The 15194-nt window shown below is 57.4% G+C and overlaps 1 protein-coding gene across 7 annotated transcripts in view; it reads left to right on the top strand.

The window, feature by feature from the left end:
• GUK1 (guanylate kinase 1) overlaps positions 1–7672 on the top strand; it is an 8336-nt gene extending 664 nt beyond the window's left edge. For 6 of the 7 annotated variants that reach the window (XM_015561539.1, XM_015561538.1, XM_015561536.1 and 3 more), the window contains 7 exons: positions 4948–5061; positions 5298–5339; positions 5958–6054; positions 6825–6963; positions 7039–7132; positions 7284–7369; positions 7466–7672. In XM_015561539.1, the coding sequence (XP_015417025.1) occupies positions 4950–5061; positions 5298–5339; positions 5958–6054; positions 6825–6963; positions 7039–7132; positions 7284–7369; positions 7466–7501 (606 nt within the window). In that variant the 5' untranslated portion in view covers positions 4948–4949 and the 3' untranslated portion in view covers positions 7502–7672. The remainder of the gene's footprint in view (positions 1–4947; positions 5062–5297; positions 5340–5957; positions 6055–6824; positions 6964–7038; positions 7133–7283; positions 7370–7465) is intronic. The other variant, XM_015561535.1, reaches the window with a different exon arrangement.
• The last annotated feature ends 7522 nt before the right edge of the window (positions 7673–15194 follow it).

The raw sequence follows: 15194 nt of genomic DNA, 5'->3' as shown, positions 1-15194 counted from the left end.
ACATGTAATCGGATGTTCGGCTTCTCTCAGTCCCAGAGACCTCAAGTCTGGATTGCTGGAGCTGCCCATCTGCTGTTCGTAGACATTCTTTTGGGAACAGAGAGGGAAGGTGCTGGTTTGTGGAGCAGCAATGTTATTACTGTGGTCTTTCACTTGGGAAAAGGGAAGCAGTGAGCTGAGCTGACAGCTGGCCTGTGTGGGTGGGGCCCACAGGGACAGAAAGAGAAACCTGGACTTGGCCTCTTGTGAGTGCCCTAGGCAGCTTGCCTGCAGGCTCTTCTGGACTTTTTGTCACTCTGAGATCTCCCGGACCCTGACTTGCTGTGAAGAATGCAGGAAACCCTCTCTCTTCACTCCTAGGAGGGACCTGGGAGGGGTGGGGTTTCCTGTCTTAACCACTAACAAACTTAATTTCCTGCTGTGAGTTTCCACTCTCTCCCTGCTCATAGAATGCCACACAACTGCCTGCAACACCAAACTCGCTTATGCCCAGGTCAGGGCCACACCTGTGACAGGTGTAGTGTGCTAGGACTTTGTTTAGATTCTGAGTTCACCTAGACCTGGCCCTTGATCTTTGGTATGGGTGATATCAGTTATTTCCTTTCCTTTTTTTTTTTTTAAGTAGGTTTACAATTGTTCTTTTTTTAAAAATATATTTTTTTTATTGCTTTCAGAGAGGAAGGGAGAGGGAGAGAGAGACAGAAATGACAAGGATGAGAATCATTGATTGGCTGCCTCCTACACGCCCCCTACTGGGGATCTAGCCAGCAACCTGGGCACGTGCCCTTGGCCAGAATCAAACCCCGGACCCTTCAGTCTGCAGACTGATGCTCTATCCACTAAGCCAAACTGGCCAGGGCTCAGTTATTTTCTTGAGTAGCAGATTCCGGGAGTAATAGCAGTGCAGTCACTACTTTTCTATTCAGTCACACCAAAAAAATTTATTTTACACCTAAGCTGTAAATTTCAGGTTTTTTTGTAGCATGTTCACCATAGCCTGAAAAAAATGTTCAATTGATCTGAGGAAGAGCAGAAATGAAGAGGGTATTGTGACGTGTTTGGGGTGGAAAGAGGTGACTCCAGCCACCAACAGTGAAAGTTAGTAATGAGGGTGAGCCCCTGGGAGCACTGGAATGGGGGCAGGTACTTTTGTAGTCAGCTCCAAGTCCTTGCTACCTCCATGTGCCAGGCCTGTCTCCCCCAGTCCCTGCTGACTCTGTACCTGAGGGTCTCAGTTCTTCTCTGAGAGCAAGGATGATTCCATAGTACCTCTGCCCTTCCTGCTTTGTAGCTTGCTGGCCTGGGACCCTCCCCTCTTGTGCCTCCTCTGCCCTCTGTCTGTGGTGCAGAATTGGGATTTGGGACAAGACTGAATCCTGGTTCTTCTCCTTTATGGAAAGAGACCCAGACATGCCATGCAGCACCGATACAGGCCCAAGTCCTGCGCGGACAGTATGGCTCTTGCTCATGCTTTTGAGGGGCCAGCTTTCTTCTATGAGAGGAATAGTTCCAGCCCCACTGTGGGGAGAAGTGAGGAGTAATGGCTGGTGCTTTGTGGCTACCCCATTTCAAGCCAAGTTCCCAAAGGCTGAGTGGTTTGTCAAGGCGACTTGGCCAGGATGTGTCTCTTTGGGGGGTGGGCCGTGACCTGCTGTCCTGAGCCAGATTCTTTCCCGCCTTGTGGCTTGTAGCTCACTCGAGGGCTGGCAGGGCTTGCTTGGCCTTTCCTCTCCCTGTTCTCAGAGGCCATGCCTTTTCCTGGGTGTCTTGTGGAGGCGTGGGAGGAGGGGGGTGGTGACGGTGTCCTGCTCTTGGGACGGAGCAGGGTGAAAGTGGAAGCTGGGAAGAGGAGGTTCCACCTTGTGCTTCTGGAAGAGGGCTGCCTGGCTACATTGGGTGCTTCTTGGGCAGGGTTCTGTCGGAGAACATTCCGGAATGCACATGCTTGCATCTGGGTTTTTATTGCAGTCCTGTGAGCTTTGCCGTTTCTTGCCAGGCCACAGGGTTTGGGATTGTGGGATAGTCAAGAAATGGAGAACACAGAATACCCCAGCCAGAGGGCTGTATGCCCAAGAGATGACTCCTCTGACTTAAACGTTTCAGTTGGTTGGTTCTGCAGGCACTGGGGCCGAAGTCAGTCTCCGTGTACTCAAGGCCGAAGCACCGTCCCAGCTGGGTGTTCTGTGGACGGTGACTTTACTGAGTGCTCTGTTGCGTGCTTACTGGACAGAGCCCTCCCCCCCGCGGCTCTCTAGGCACTTGTGCAGGGCCAGGCCATCCCTGGTGGTTTGTGTGGGCCCCTCAGTGTAAGACTCAGCACACATGCCCTTAGCCAGGGTGAGCAGGCTGGACTCCACCACCATGAGACTACAGAGTGGGGCAGGTAATGGCTGCACCGGGGCACATGGAGCTTGGGCTTGATGTAGGTGGGGGCTCAGGAGAGGCTGAGGGTTGCAGTGATTCAGAGTCAGGCAGGGAGTGAGCTTTGCAGCTGCCAGCCTGTCCTGTGTGGATACATCCCCTGCTCACTGCTGGCCCCGTGCAGGTAGGTAGTGAGCCTGGGAGTGCTGCTCAATGGGACAGGCTCCCCTACCCAGTGTCCCACCACAGGGTGGAGGGCGCAGGATAGGAACCAGTGTTTGGACGTGAGGTGATAAGCAGGACTTGTGCCACATGCCCTGTGGGGGTGTCAGCACTGGGACTTGGTGTGTGATGTTTGGTCCTACCTGAAGGCTAGTCCTGTGCAGGTTGGCAGTCTCCAGGTGTCAGAACCCACAGTCAAGAGGTGTGGCCTTACTGCAGGCGTGGGGAATGCAGCAACTGCTGGGGGAGCATGTTGGAGAAAGCCCTGGGTCTTGCTGACGAGGTTACAGTTGGGGGCTGGAGGGTGCCCCCCAGAGTTGTGGGGGTATGAGGTAGGGCACCCTCCCATGGCAGACACATGACAGAAAGCAGAGCGTCCCTGAGGGGCTTCTGTGCAAACAGGCAGATGGGCCTCTCTCCCTTCTCTGTGCTCCCAACCCCCCTGAGGGGCACCTCCCAAGTCCCTAACAGGAGGGTAGGGGTGCCTTTGGGTCCTCTTCTCCCTAGAGCTAGACTCCCCAAATTGGGTTCCAGGGATGAGTGCCCACTGAGTTGAGGGCTTGCCACTATGATCACAGCTCCAGCAGGCCTCCTGGTCCATGGCTTTGGCCATCACCATGTGTCCACTTAGGGCTGCTCCTGCCCTGGAAGAACTGATGTTCCTGTAGCACCAAACACAGCCACAGGTCCAATCGTTCTAGGCCACTGGACAACTGCAGCTGCCCAGCCCTAGAGGCAAAGACCCAGCACTGCCCAGAGGCTGGCATTGTGGGGGTCAGACCCCAGTCCTCAGTCCCTCACAGGACCCGGTGGCACACAGCCTCCCCACTGCTTTACTGGGTCTCTCCCTCCACTCCCCTCCCCAGTCACCCATTGCTAGGAAGTCAGGACAGATCCAGGGGAGTAGGCTGGGCTGCCAATAGGACATTCTTCCTGCAAAGGACTGGGCTTTGTGAAGGTTGCCAGAGAGGGAGAGACCTCCTGTGTACCAGGCCTCAAGGGAGAGACAGGGCTGCACTTGGCTAATGGCCACGAGCTCAGAGCCAGCGCACGTGTGTGCAGGTGTGTATGTGGCACGTATTTGGGTCGGAAAGCTGGGATGCCAGTGAGATCTAGGAGTCCGCTGGGATTATCTCTAGATAGAAACGGTACTTTTTGTAATGGTGTTTGTAGGGTGTTTGTACCTTCCTGAAGCAGAGCATTGAAGTCCCCCCGACCTCCCCTACTCGCAAGAGGCCAAGGAGATAAGAGTCAGTCACTTGGAGATGACAGAGCGTTGATGGGCTCCTTTGGGTCCTTCCTCCTGTGTCTGTTTGCCACCTTCTCCAGGAAACGTGTGTGGTGTGATAGCCCCAGAATAGCAGTGCTTAAACCAGATTACCCATTTGGCCTACATTGTGGATTAGGAAAGCAGTGCCCAATGGGGGCCCTGCTGGGGATGGGCAACAGGGCATCCCTGAGCCAAGTGGCCCTTCCTTCCTGGGCCTAATTGCCAGTCTGCTGGCCACTAATTGCACCCTGGAGGCTCCCACACCTTATCAGAGGCCCCCCAGACAGCCTGCAGGGCCAGGCCTGCATAGGGAGCTGTTCCAGTTCCCACATGCCCATCAGGGTTTCCCTCTGAGGCAGGGCACACTTGCACCTGGCATTCTGCCATTGGGCTTTCGAGGCTGGGTGGGTAGGCCACTACTGAAGGGCCGGGAGCAGCCTCCTCTTCCCAAAGGCACCGAGTGGGCAGCGCTGATTGTCCTGGGAGGAGTTTAGTACTAACTAAGAGGTCAGAGCAGGCTGGGATTACCCACTCCTCCCAGCTTATTCCGAGCACCCTGGCTGACAGAGATGGCCTAGCCCACCCAGGAAGTAGGTCCTGTTCTGGGGAGGGCCTTGAGGTGTCAGGCAGGCACAGAGCTATCAGGGTTGATGCCTCCTAAACCCCTGCTTCACCCACACTCATCTGTGGCAGATGTCTGAGCCCTGTGCTGTTGGCTGGGAGGGTCGAGTATCAGAGAGGAGGGGAGGTCAGGAAGCTGTATTCCCTCTGGATCAGTCCCCCACTTCCTGATGGAAGTTCCCAGAACAGGGTTTTGGTTCCGCTGATGTTAATCTCAGCCACCTTTAGGGCATGGTGCCTAGAAAATGCCGGGTGGGGACCCAGATGTGCCTCTCCCAGGAGGGGAAGTCCAGGCTCCACAGGTGGGGTAGGGGTGCACAGCTGGGAAGGTACCAGATAGCCCACCCATCTGGGAGGTGCAGCCAAGGCTTGAGGATGGCCCTCAGCTCTGGTTCCTGAGGAGAGTTGATTGGGAGAATGGGGGTGGGCGGGGTCCCTCAGGCCTGCTGATATCTGCTCCCACTCACCCACAGGGATGTCAGGACCACGGCCTGTTGTCCTGAGTGGACCTTCTGGGGCCGGAAAGAGCACCCTGCTCAAGAGACTTCTGCAGGAGCATGGCAGCATCTTCGGATTCAGCGTGTCCCGTGAGGTCCCAGGGGGTTTTTGGGGCCCTGCTGATCCACATACATAGGGACTTGCCCACACTGCTAACACCCCCAAGAACCCTCTCTCACACAGGGGATTTGCCCATACTTTGACCCTCCCCCTCCCCCCGAAGTCCCCCACATAGGCTGAACGGGGCCCTTTGGGAAGGCCCTGGGATGGGTTGTGTGGGCTCTGGATGTGAGGTTCCAGATGGGTCACAGATGCTTGTTCCTAGACACCACGAGGGACCCGAGGCCTGGAGAGGAGAATGGCAAAGGTAAGCTGGCCCTGCTACTCAGTGCCCCAGTACAGGTCTGGAGCCCACACACACACTTGTCAGGGTGATGCATGAGGCCTCATTCTTCCCATCTGATGGGGGCCCTTCAGGGTGGGTGGGTGGGCAGGCCTAGTTGGATAATAGGCATCAAATCTCATGCTAACATCAGCTGTCCACGGCAGGGTTCTGATCCCAACACCAGGCAGTTGCGGGGCACTGATCCCTGCTGGTGCACTGCATTACACATGGCAGTGTAGCTGGGGTCAGCCATACGCACCCTTTAGGTTCTCTGACATCACAACCTTAGTAGGGTGTTTGTACCTTCCTGAGGCAGAGCATTAAAGTTCCTCAACCTCCTCCACTGAAGTTGGTAGTCACCAGGACCCCTCCAAAACTCCCCCCAGAAACCAGCAGTCTCCAGGTCCCTTCAGTGAGGACGGTGTGAGAGATGGTGTCTGTCCGTTCCTCAGATATCTCCCTGCCCAGTAACTGGAACACTCTAGGTGTGGATGGACAGATGGGCAGATAGCCCAGAACAGAAGCTGGTTCTGCTCATGTGGTTGCATGAGCAGATGTGGCCTGGCTGTGGACAGCTTCAACAGCTCCTGCTCTTTGTAGATTACTACTTTGTGACCAGGGAGGTGATGCAGCGGGACATTGCTGCCGGGGACTTCATCGAGCATGCTGAGTTCTCGGGGAACCTGTATGGGACTAGGTGAGTCACATTCAGCAACCTCCAAACCTCCTGGAACCTGGAGTGGGCAGCCCCGGCAAGGGCTTCTCCCTATGGGCTGTCAGGGTGAGGGACCCAGCCCTTCCAGGGATCAAGATCGAAGAGAAGCCTGAGCTGTCTAGGCTGCCCCTCCTGTCCCCTCTCCACCCCACCTGACAGGCCCCTGTGGGAATGGGCAGCCAGTGATGGGCTGGTGTGCAGTGAAGACTCAGAGGACCTGGGTCTCAGAGGTCTGTGGGCTGCACTTCAGCCCCCCTCCTCTTCCCTCCAACAATTAGGGCAGCCTGGGAGAGTCCCCAGCCCAGCAACAGCTGTCCACCTCCCACACATCCAGAGCAGTATCATTGCACAGGCATTCCAGGCTTGCTATGCGCAGCCTGTACCTGAGTCCCCCTGTGACAGCCATGCTCCACCCCAGGTGCAGCTGACCCCCTACGGGGGTCACTGGGGCTGCTATTACCCTTGGATGGGGAGCACCTGGGAGCCCTGAGCCCAGTGGTGACAGCCAGGGCCTTCCTGGCCTCCCCGCCCCCACCCCCACCCCCACTGCTGCCCCCAGCCTAGCAGATGGCCCAGTATGAAAGGGTTACTGAGGGCGTGCTTCCGGAAAGGGGAGCAGATGCTGATGGCCTCTTCAGGCTCCCAGAGCAGGGAATGGGGGAGGTAGAACCCCACGGAATGGCAGTGGAGATGGTCTGGGTGCTAGGACCCAAGGAGCCCTGCTGAATGGCCCCTCCCCTCCTGCCTCCCAGCAAAGCGGCTGTACGAGTGGTGCAGGCCATGAACCGGATCTGCGTGCTGGACGTGGACCTCCAGGGTGTGCGGAACTTAAAGAAGACCGACCTGAGGCCCATCTACATCTTTGTGCAGCCACCCACGCTGGAAGTCCTGGTGGGGGTGGGGAGCCAGGCGCGGGAGGGGTGGAGGAGGGGCTAAGGCTGCCCTGCAGGCTCTGACCCTCCTTAGGCACCTCAGGAACAGAGGTTGCGGCAGCGGAACACGGAGACAGAGGAGAGCCTGGCCAAACGGTTGGCCGCTGCACAGGCGGACATGGAAAGCAGTGAGTGTGGGTGCAGCCAGTGTCCCCCACCCTCCCCAATAGCAGGCAACTCATCTGCTAGAGGTGGGAGGCAGGGGCAAGAGCTGTCACCCACAGCCCCCTCCCCTCACTGATCCTCCGTGGGCCCTGTACCCCCTCCCCCCCTTCTCAGGCAAGGAACCCGGTCTGTTTGACCTGATCATTGTCAACGACAACCTGGACAAGGCCTACTGGAGCCTGAAGGAGGCACTCTCGGAGGTGGGCTCTGCCAGGGGCAAGGGATAGATCTCTGTGCCGGAAAGGGCTTGGGACAGCGGACTTGGGATCCAGGGTAAGCCCCTCTTTCTCCGGCAGGAAATCAAGAAGGCCCAAGGGACTGGCTGCTCCTGAGGATGCCAACGGCTGTGTCCTCCCTGGACAGGACCCTGCACCCACCCTGGTGGCCAGGGTGCCCCTTACAAGGTTGGCTCTGCCAGCCTCTTTCTGGGTGCCCCTGATCAGTCCCACTCTCCTGTGGGATCTGGGCCCACATCCTAATAAAGAGCTGCTGGTTAGAGTGTCCTTGAGTCCCTGGATTGCCACCCTGGCCCAGAATCCTTCATGCTGGACCCCCACTCCGGCAGTCCCCCTCCTAAACACCCAGCTCTAAGAGGGCTGCTTGCAGCAGGTTCTACCGCATATCGGCTACTCTGGGCTAGTGGCCAGTGGGGTTGCTCCCCGATTTCACACTACTTCCCCAGGCTCTCCACATGCCCCAGCTCCACACCTCGGAGACCAGCAGGGGTGCCCTGCCCAGGGGCACTAAAGGGTCCCCCAAGGCTGGGCTGTTTTCTGCCCTGAGGCAGGGAGTACACACCTCTCCCACTGTCTCCCCAAGGCAATGAGGCTGGGAGGAGAAGGCCCCGGGGCTCATCCTGCCGCAGCTACCCTCCTGGTCCCTGAACCAGGTGGGGGTGGTGATGGGGTCTGAGACTACAAGGGCTGGATCCCTGCGTCCTGGAGGCCTCTGTGTCATTCACTCCCTCAGTCTACTGAGCCCAGTTGGCCTGATGGTCTGGGAGAGTTCAGCTCTGGAAGGACACCTGGGGACCTCTGTTGAGGTTACAGGATCCCTGGAGGCTGAGAAGACACCTCCCTTGCCACTCAGGTCAGGGCAGCTGTGGTGGCCTGTGGTATAGTGGTCCATGCCTAGGCCATATTCTTGCAGTGGGACCCAGACAAACAGTGGACACAGACCTGGAGGAGGCAGAAAAAGTAGGGGAGGCTGGGCGTTGTCCATACCCTCAGATGCACAGAGGCGGCCTGGCAGGAGTTGGGCCTGGACATGGGGCAGTGGACAGAGGGGTGCTGGGCAGGTAAGGCTGGCTGCCTCCCATTGCACTGTCACCCAGCCTGGGGGAGGCCCTTCCTTCTCTTGGCCCCATACAATTGTAGGGACAATCAGGGATTCAGACCCGGGGCCTTCGAGGGAACAATGGGGCCCTTGAAGGCCCTCCCCCCTGCATTGTGCTTGGTGGTGAGAGGTGGCCCTGGATCGGGCAGGGATTCTGCTGGGTGTACACCCTTGGAGGCCAGTATCTGACCAGCCAGCAGGTGGAAGGGCTCAGAGGGACTTGCATTTTCTGGCCTGAAAAAGGTAGGGTGCTGTCTAGGGGACCAGCTGTGGGGTGCCCTTTGGGTCTGAGCAGTGTCACCCTCCCCTCTGGACCAGGGTTTCAGGCCTGGTCTAGCCTCTCCTGAAATGGCATTCCCCAGGAGGTCTCAGGTACTGGGCCTGGCCAGGTGTCCCTTCATTCTGGGGGATCTGTCTCAAGCCCACTGCTCAGGTAGATCCTGCCAGCAGGGTCTTCTGGGATCGCAAGACCTGAGGGGGGAGGCTGCTCAGGCCAGCTGGTCAGCAGGGAGAGAAGGGGTGTACGCCCAGAACCTCCCCAGCAGCTGGGAACCCTTAAGCTGTGTGGGACTGACCAGCCCACGGCAGGCAGCTGCAGTGTGTCCAGAAGCTGGAGCCTCGGGCTGTGGATGCCTGGGGGAAATCTGGGAGCCCCACCCCTATATGTGGGCAGTCAAGCCAGGATGGGTACACCTCCCTGTCCTCCACACCTGACCTGGCACCAGCCAGCCTCTTCATGGCCTGGGACGGACTTTCCTTAAGTCTTTCTGGGTCCCAGGTCCTCAGATCTGGGCCTGGGGGACCAACAGAGGAGAACAGGCGCATGTCCTCCAGAAGGTGCCCCCAATATGCCACAGAAATGATGAGTTGTCTTTGCCAGAGCACCGATGGTGAGCAGGAGTTGGCAGAGGGCTTGGCAAGGGGCAGCAGCTGGTCCAGGAGTGGTCAGGGCTGCTGCACAGGACAGAGCAGCGCCTGCTCAGGGCCTGTGGTGTGCTGGGCTGTGGGGGACCCGGTAGACATGGCAGGGGTTGGGGAGTGCAGAGAAAAAGTGACCCATGTTCTGTGTTGAGAAAGGTGGCAGTGTGCTGGCAGCGGTGGCTTTACCCAGGGCAGTTTGAGAGGTGGGGGTGAGGGGGTTAGGAGGAGTGGAGAGTGTGGGCACCCTGCAGGGGTGGGTGAGGGGCTCTGCATTCTAACCTGGGCCAGCAGTGCATGGGGAGTTCTGGAGGGGGCAAAGGCCAGGCTGCTGGAGCTGTTTGGGCTGTGCCACCATGACTTACTCCCCAGGCCACGCCCACCACACCTCCACCCTTTCAGGAGGAACTCCCTCACTTCCCAGTTCCAACTGCACCTAAGAGGGGCTCCTGGGTCCTCAATGGGGTCTCTGCCCCCTCGGGTTCCTACCTGCACCTCATAGCCCTGGGGTGTACCTACTCTCCCCAGAACTAGGTATCTCTTCACCTCTCTGCATGTGCTGAGCACGGTGAGGGCACCTCTCCCTCCTGGTGTGGAGGGAGTGTGCACATGTGTGAGTCAGAGTCCAGAGGCCAGCCCTGAAGGCCCTGGGAGGATGAGGGCTTTGGCTGAGATCCCAGGCTCCCTGGGACCCAATCTGTCAGGGCCTGCAACCCTCCTTGGGCTGCTGGGGGTAGGGATGGGGGTGGGTGTTGGGGTAGACTGTGGTGTGCATAGGAGCTGCTGTGCAGTTATGGTAGAGGGTCCCCAGGCCTGGGGTTTGGGTTCCTGGCTGCCCAGGAAGTCTAGGCAAAATACAACTGGGACCTCCAGGATGGGAATTAAGTGTCCTGGGGAGGGACCTGGAAAGACAACCCCATGGGATCACCACAGAGCTGACAAGGGGAGACCTGGGAGAAGAGCTAAGGTTGGGAGGTGGGCATGCAGCACCAGGCCTGTGCCCCCCAGGTCCCCTCATTGGGTGGACAGGTGGGAGCCAGCTCTGGGCTCCAGCTAAGACCTCAGGCTCGCAGGGCAGAGCCATCTTGAGGTATTCATGGGTGCTCACCTATGGATGAAGACTATCAGTGGCAGGTGCATGCAGGGTCCCTATGTCCTCATGGAGGGGAAAGCGCTGCCTGAGACTCCTCATTCCACTGCCCGAAGGTTCCAAGGGCAGGGTCCCCCTGCCACATGGGGGGCTGAGCACTGGGGCCCTGCCCACAGCCCCACCTCAGCAGAGGAAAGTCCCACTCGCATGGCCCTAAGGGGTGCTGGGAGGAAGTGTGGCCAGGGATGGGAAGGAAATTGCTGACCAGGCCATGGCCTGCTGCACTACAGGATGGCGCTAGGCTGTCCTGGCTCTCAGCCCTGCCTCCCCACCCCCACCTCCTAGAACCTTTGTTCAGATCTGGGGTGGGGGTACTTAAAGCAGGGAGAGCTCAGCTGCCCACCCCTGCAGAGGCCACTCTCCAGGTCTGGCCCGAGGGTAGTAAGCCAGCTGTCTCAGGATAGGCCATCCTAAAGCCCACAGGCATCTCCCTCTGGGCTCTTGGTGGGGATGACCAGCCAGCCATCATGGGGAACCCCTGTTTGTGCTCACATTGGCCCAGCAGTTCCCCCCCAAAACAAACACACACACACACCCTCATCTTGGATCTCTGAGCAGTTCTTATCTACACTTGCTCTGATAAAGAGTTTTGGGTGAGATTCCCTGTGAACAAAGGTCCCTGCAAACCCCTAGGGTCTGGATCCCTGAAAGGGCAGCAACCCCCCTTCCTGCTGGCCACAGCCTCCCAGCAGCACTGAGAGCCCCACTGCAGCCCAGAACAGGCCACCAGCCAAAGTCCGTACTTCAAAGTTGCAGCCTCCAGACAGACAAATATATGCCAGGTAGGGAGAAAAGATGGGAGAGGGGGCTCGGAGTGATAGGGTGGTAACTATTGTTGCGGTTTATAAAGAAGTTGTAGAGACCAAGAAGACCATGTGACCCCCCCCCCCACGCCCATACCCCATGGGACAATCAAAACTATAGCCCACACTTCCCTCAGATTTCCCTATGTTTCGTATGACCTTTTTGAAATGTTTTAATTTGCCCTACCTGGTTTGGCTCAGTGGATAAAGCGTCAGCCTGCGGGTCCCATGTTCAAATATTTTTTCCATTGATTTTTTTTAGAGAGAGGGAAGATGGAGAGGGAAGGAGGGAGGGAGAAACATCAGTGTGAGAGAGACACATTGATTGGTCATTTCCCACACAAGTCCAGACTAGAGTGGGGGCTCGAACCTGCAACCCAGGTATGTGCCCTTGACCGGGAATTGAACTTGTGACCCTTCAGTGCACAGGCAAACACTCTAACTACTTTTCCACACCAGTGCTTTTCCATGTTTCCCATGACCTTTTATTATTTTTTATTAATCCTCACCTGAGAATATTTTTCCTTTTTTTTTTTTAAGGGAGAGTGGAAGAGAAAGACAGAGAGAAATATCGATGTGTGAAAAACACATCGATTGGTTGCCTCCAGCACGAGCCCCGACCGTGGCCCGGGCCAGGAGGAGCCTGCAACCAAGGTATGTGCCCTTGACCTGACCGTAATCGAACCCAGGACCCTTTGGTTCGCAGGCCAGCACTCTATCCACTGAGCCAAATCGTCTAGAGCTCCCATGACCTTTAATGTTCCCAGCTACCCCCACGAGGCATGTGGTCCTCACTTCTCTGTCCCCAGGGCCCCACTGGACATGCATATCTTGGGTCCCCTTGGTCCCTCAGAGCCCCTTGCCTGATGCCCTTGGCTGTGTTGATGGTTGGGTATGATGTAGGAGCCCCTCCTGGAACTTGTCTCCTGTTGTCTCATGGTCACCTGGGCTGAGGCTTGGAGGGGGGAGGCAGCAAGGGCAGGCCCTTCTCACACCATTGCAAGGCCCTTGCTCTTAACCGGGCTCTTCACCGCAGGTGGGTTCTGGTCCCCACCTGCGGTGACATTTACAAGTTCTGCTCTCCCTTCCTGTTGTGCACTCTGGGCAGTTGTCCTTGAGGAATGGGGGGTTGGACTCCCCTCCTGGAGGGTACAGTGGCTGCAAAATCTATTTAGAATTTCCTTTTCCCCATTTAGTTATTTATTCAATAATTTGTATCAGTAGGGACTCATTTATTTTATACCTTGGTAATAATCTATAACTCAACCTATATTACTACTTTATCCACTCTATTGCCCAAATTGATCTGGTTTCAGACACCCATGGGGAGCTCCTTCCATGAATTACTGTATTGCTTTGCCATACCCCTCCGCAGTGTGTGTGTGTGGCGGGGGTGGTGGTGGGGGGGCTCGTGCTAGCACTGCCTTAACTCTGGCACCACCAGATGCTCCAGGCGAATTTCCTAAAGTGCTGGGACTGGTCCTCTGGATCCACGTGCCAGGTCAGGAGGCAGCACCAGCTGAAGGTGTGGATTTGAGGACTCCTGTGCATGTCACTAAGACCAGGGCAGGGGTCTTCCAGGCTAGAGCTGAGCAATGCCAGCCCCCAACTGTGGAGTGTGTGACACAGGTCCTGCACACATGTATGAGCACATGGACAAGAGCCAGAGCCTCTAGCCCTGCCCGCAGGCTGTCTGAGACCTCACGGCACAGAGAGGCTCACTCCCCCTCCTGCTCAGGATGGCCCTTCGCTGACCACTCTCATCTGCCCTCTTCTTCCTGTACATCCGGTCTCTGTGGCCCTGCCTGCATCATCCCTTACCCCCAGGGCAGTCTGACCTGTGCCAAGCTAGAGCTGGTCTCAAGATCCCCCTGCCATATCTCATGAGTTGGTCATGGGCGTGAGGGGAGTATTTCCACCACAGGGATTGCCAGATGAGACATAAAGGGTTTCCCCAGAGAACCAGTTGTGAATACTGACCCCCAAAGTCAAGTCTGCACCCTGAGACTCCCCCCATGTCTTGGGAGAGAGGAAAGAAGTGGGGGCTGTTCTTTCCTCCCCTTTCTGGTTCCTGAGCGGTGGTGTGGGCCTCAGCCTCCTGTGAGGTGTCAGGTCAGGGTGGAACAGGTCCTGGAAGAGCAGAGGTTGTCATGAATGACAGCCAGTCTCGGGCCTGAGGGATCCTCTGTGAGTCCCTGCCTGGGACAGAGTGAGGGAGAAGGGACTGGCCTGCACTGAGTCTGCGCACACACGAGTGTATGTGCATATGGGAGTGTGCCTATCTGCACACACGTGTCTGAGTACTTGTATGTGTGTGTGGTGACTGTGTGCACGAGTGTTTATAAGTGTGTGCACACTTGCCTGTGCATATCTGTGAGTACACCTGTATGCACGTGTCTGAGTGTTTGAATGTGCGTACATGGGGTATTTTTTTATATGTGTACTCATGTGAGAGTGCATGTTGTCTGTGAGGATAGTTGTACACCTGTATGCGTGTGTGTGTGTGTCTGAGTGAACGTGAGTGTCTATCTGTGTTTGTATTGCATTATGTGTGGGCCGTGCACACAGATGTAAGGAAGTGGGGTCATTTCCCCAGGAACCCTGACTACCCCCTCTTCCTCCCCACCTCCCGCCAGGGAGAGGCCCAGCTGCATAAAGAGGGCCCGGAGCCCGGCTTGTCTCTGCCTCTCCATCCCGCACCTGCCCACACTGCCTCCAGGCCTGTTCTAGGAGGGAGGGCCAGAAGAGTTGGGCACTCAGGGGTCTCCTTTCCCAGACTATCCGAGAGCAGGTACTGGCCTTGGGTGTGGGGAAGGTGGGTGTTGGGAGCAGGTACTGGCCTTGGGTGTGGGGAAGGTGGGTGTTGGGAGCAGGTACTGGCCTTGGGCGGAGGGAAGGTGGGTGTTGGGAGGCACAGGGAGTTGGGGTTGTGTGGCTCTCCCCAAAGAGGCTCTTCTCTTGGGCACAGGCCTACCCAGGGATCAGCTGGCCTGAAAGGGGCATTGGTCTGGGATGTGGTGAGTGGCCTATGGCTGTTCTGAGTGTCACAGATGCTTCGATCGACATGGTTCCATCTGCACAGATGCCTGGCCTAATCCATTCCCCACCCCACCCTCTTACAGCTGGGATTTCCCCACTATGACTGCAGAGGACATGAGGGCACCCATGAGAGGGAGGAGCAGCCAGAGAGTTGGGCAGCAGCCCCTGATGCATCTGGTCCAGAGGGAGGGCATGAAGGAGCCTGGGGGTCCTTTGAAGAGGCAGAGGGACCAGATTCCCCTGTGAGGGTGTGGTTTGGGGAGGGGTGAGCTGCTGGGAGCCTAGGGGTGCATGAGGCTGCAGAGTGTGTGGGGGATGGGAGATTAGACAGAGTGAGGCACTGGGGAGCTGGGCAAGCTGGGGCCCCCCTCCCGTGCTGGGAAGAGGACTTCATGCAGCTAGGTGCTGCTGGGGGCTGAGGAGGGTGGGGGCCAAGCGTGCATGAGGGTTGAGGCTGTGTGGCCCCCACACTCTGAGTGAGGCTGGCCTCTGATTTCTAGGTGACCCCATGAAGTTGGCTTACCCAGTTGACTCCCTGTGGCTCTCAGGGCCTAGGGTGGGGTTCCCAGAGGTGAGGGATGGGAGAGGCTTGCACAGAACCAAGCTTTCCTGGGGAGAGCAGGAGGGGCTGGCTGCATTCCAGGCCACTGGGACCTGGGGTTAGCAGGGGTGAGTGGTCCACGGGAGCAGCACAGCCTGTTGTCCATCTGCATGGGGGTCTGTCCTTTGCCAACCCAGGCCCCATGTCCCTGTGTACACACCCCAGGGGTCTCTGGAAAG

This window comes from Myotis davidii, unplaced genomic scaffold, assembly GCF_000327345.1.
Source record: "Myotis davidii unplaced genomic scaffold, ASM32734v1 scaffold2737, whole genome shotgun sequence".
NCBI lineage: Eukaryota > Metazoa > Chordata > Mammalia > Chiroptera > Vespertilionidae > Myotis > Myotis davidii.
This window is presented reverse-complemented; position numbering and strand designations above follow the sequence as displayed.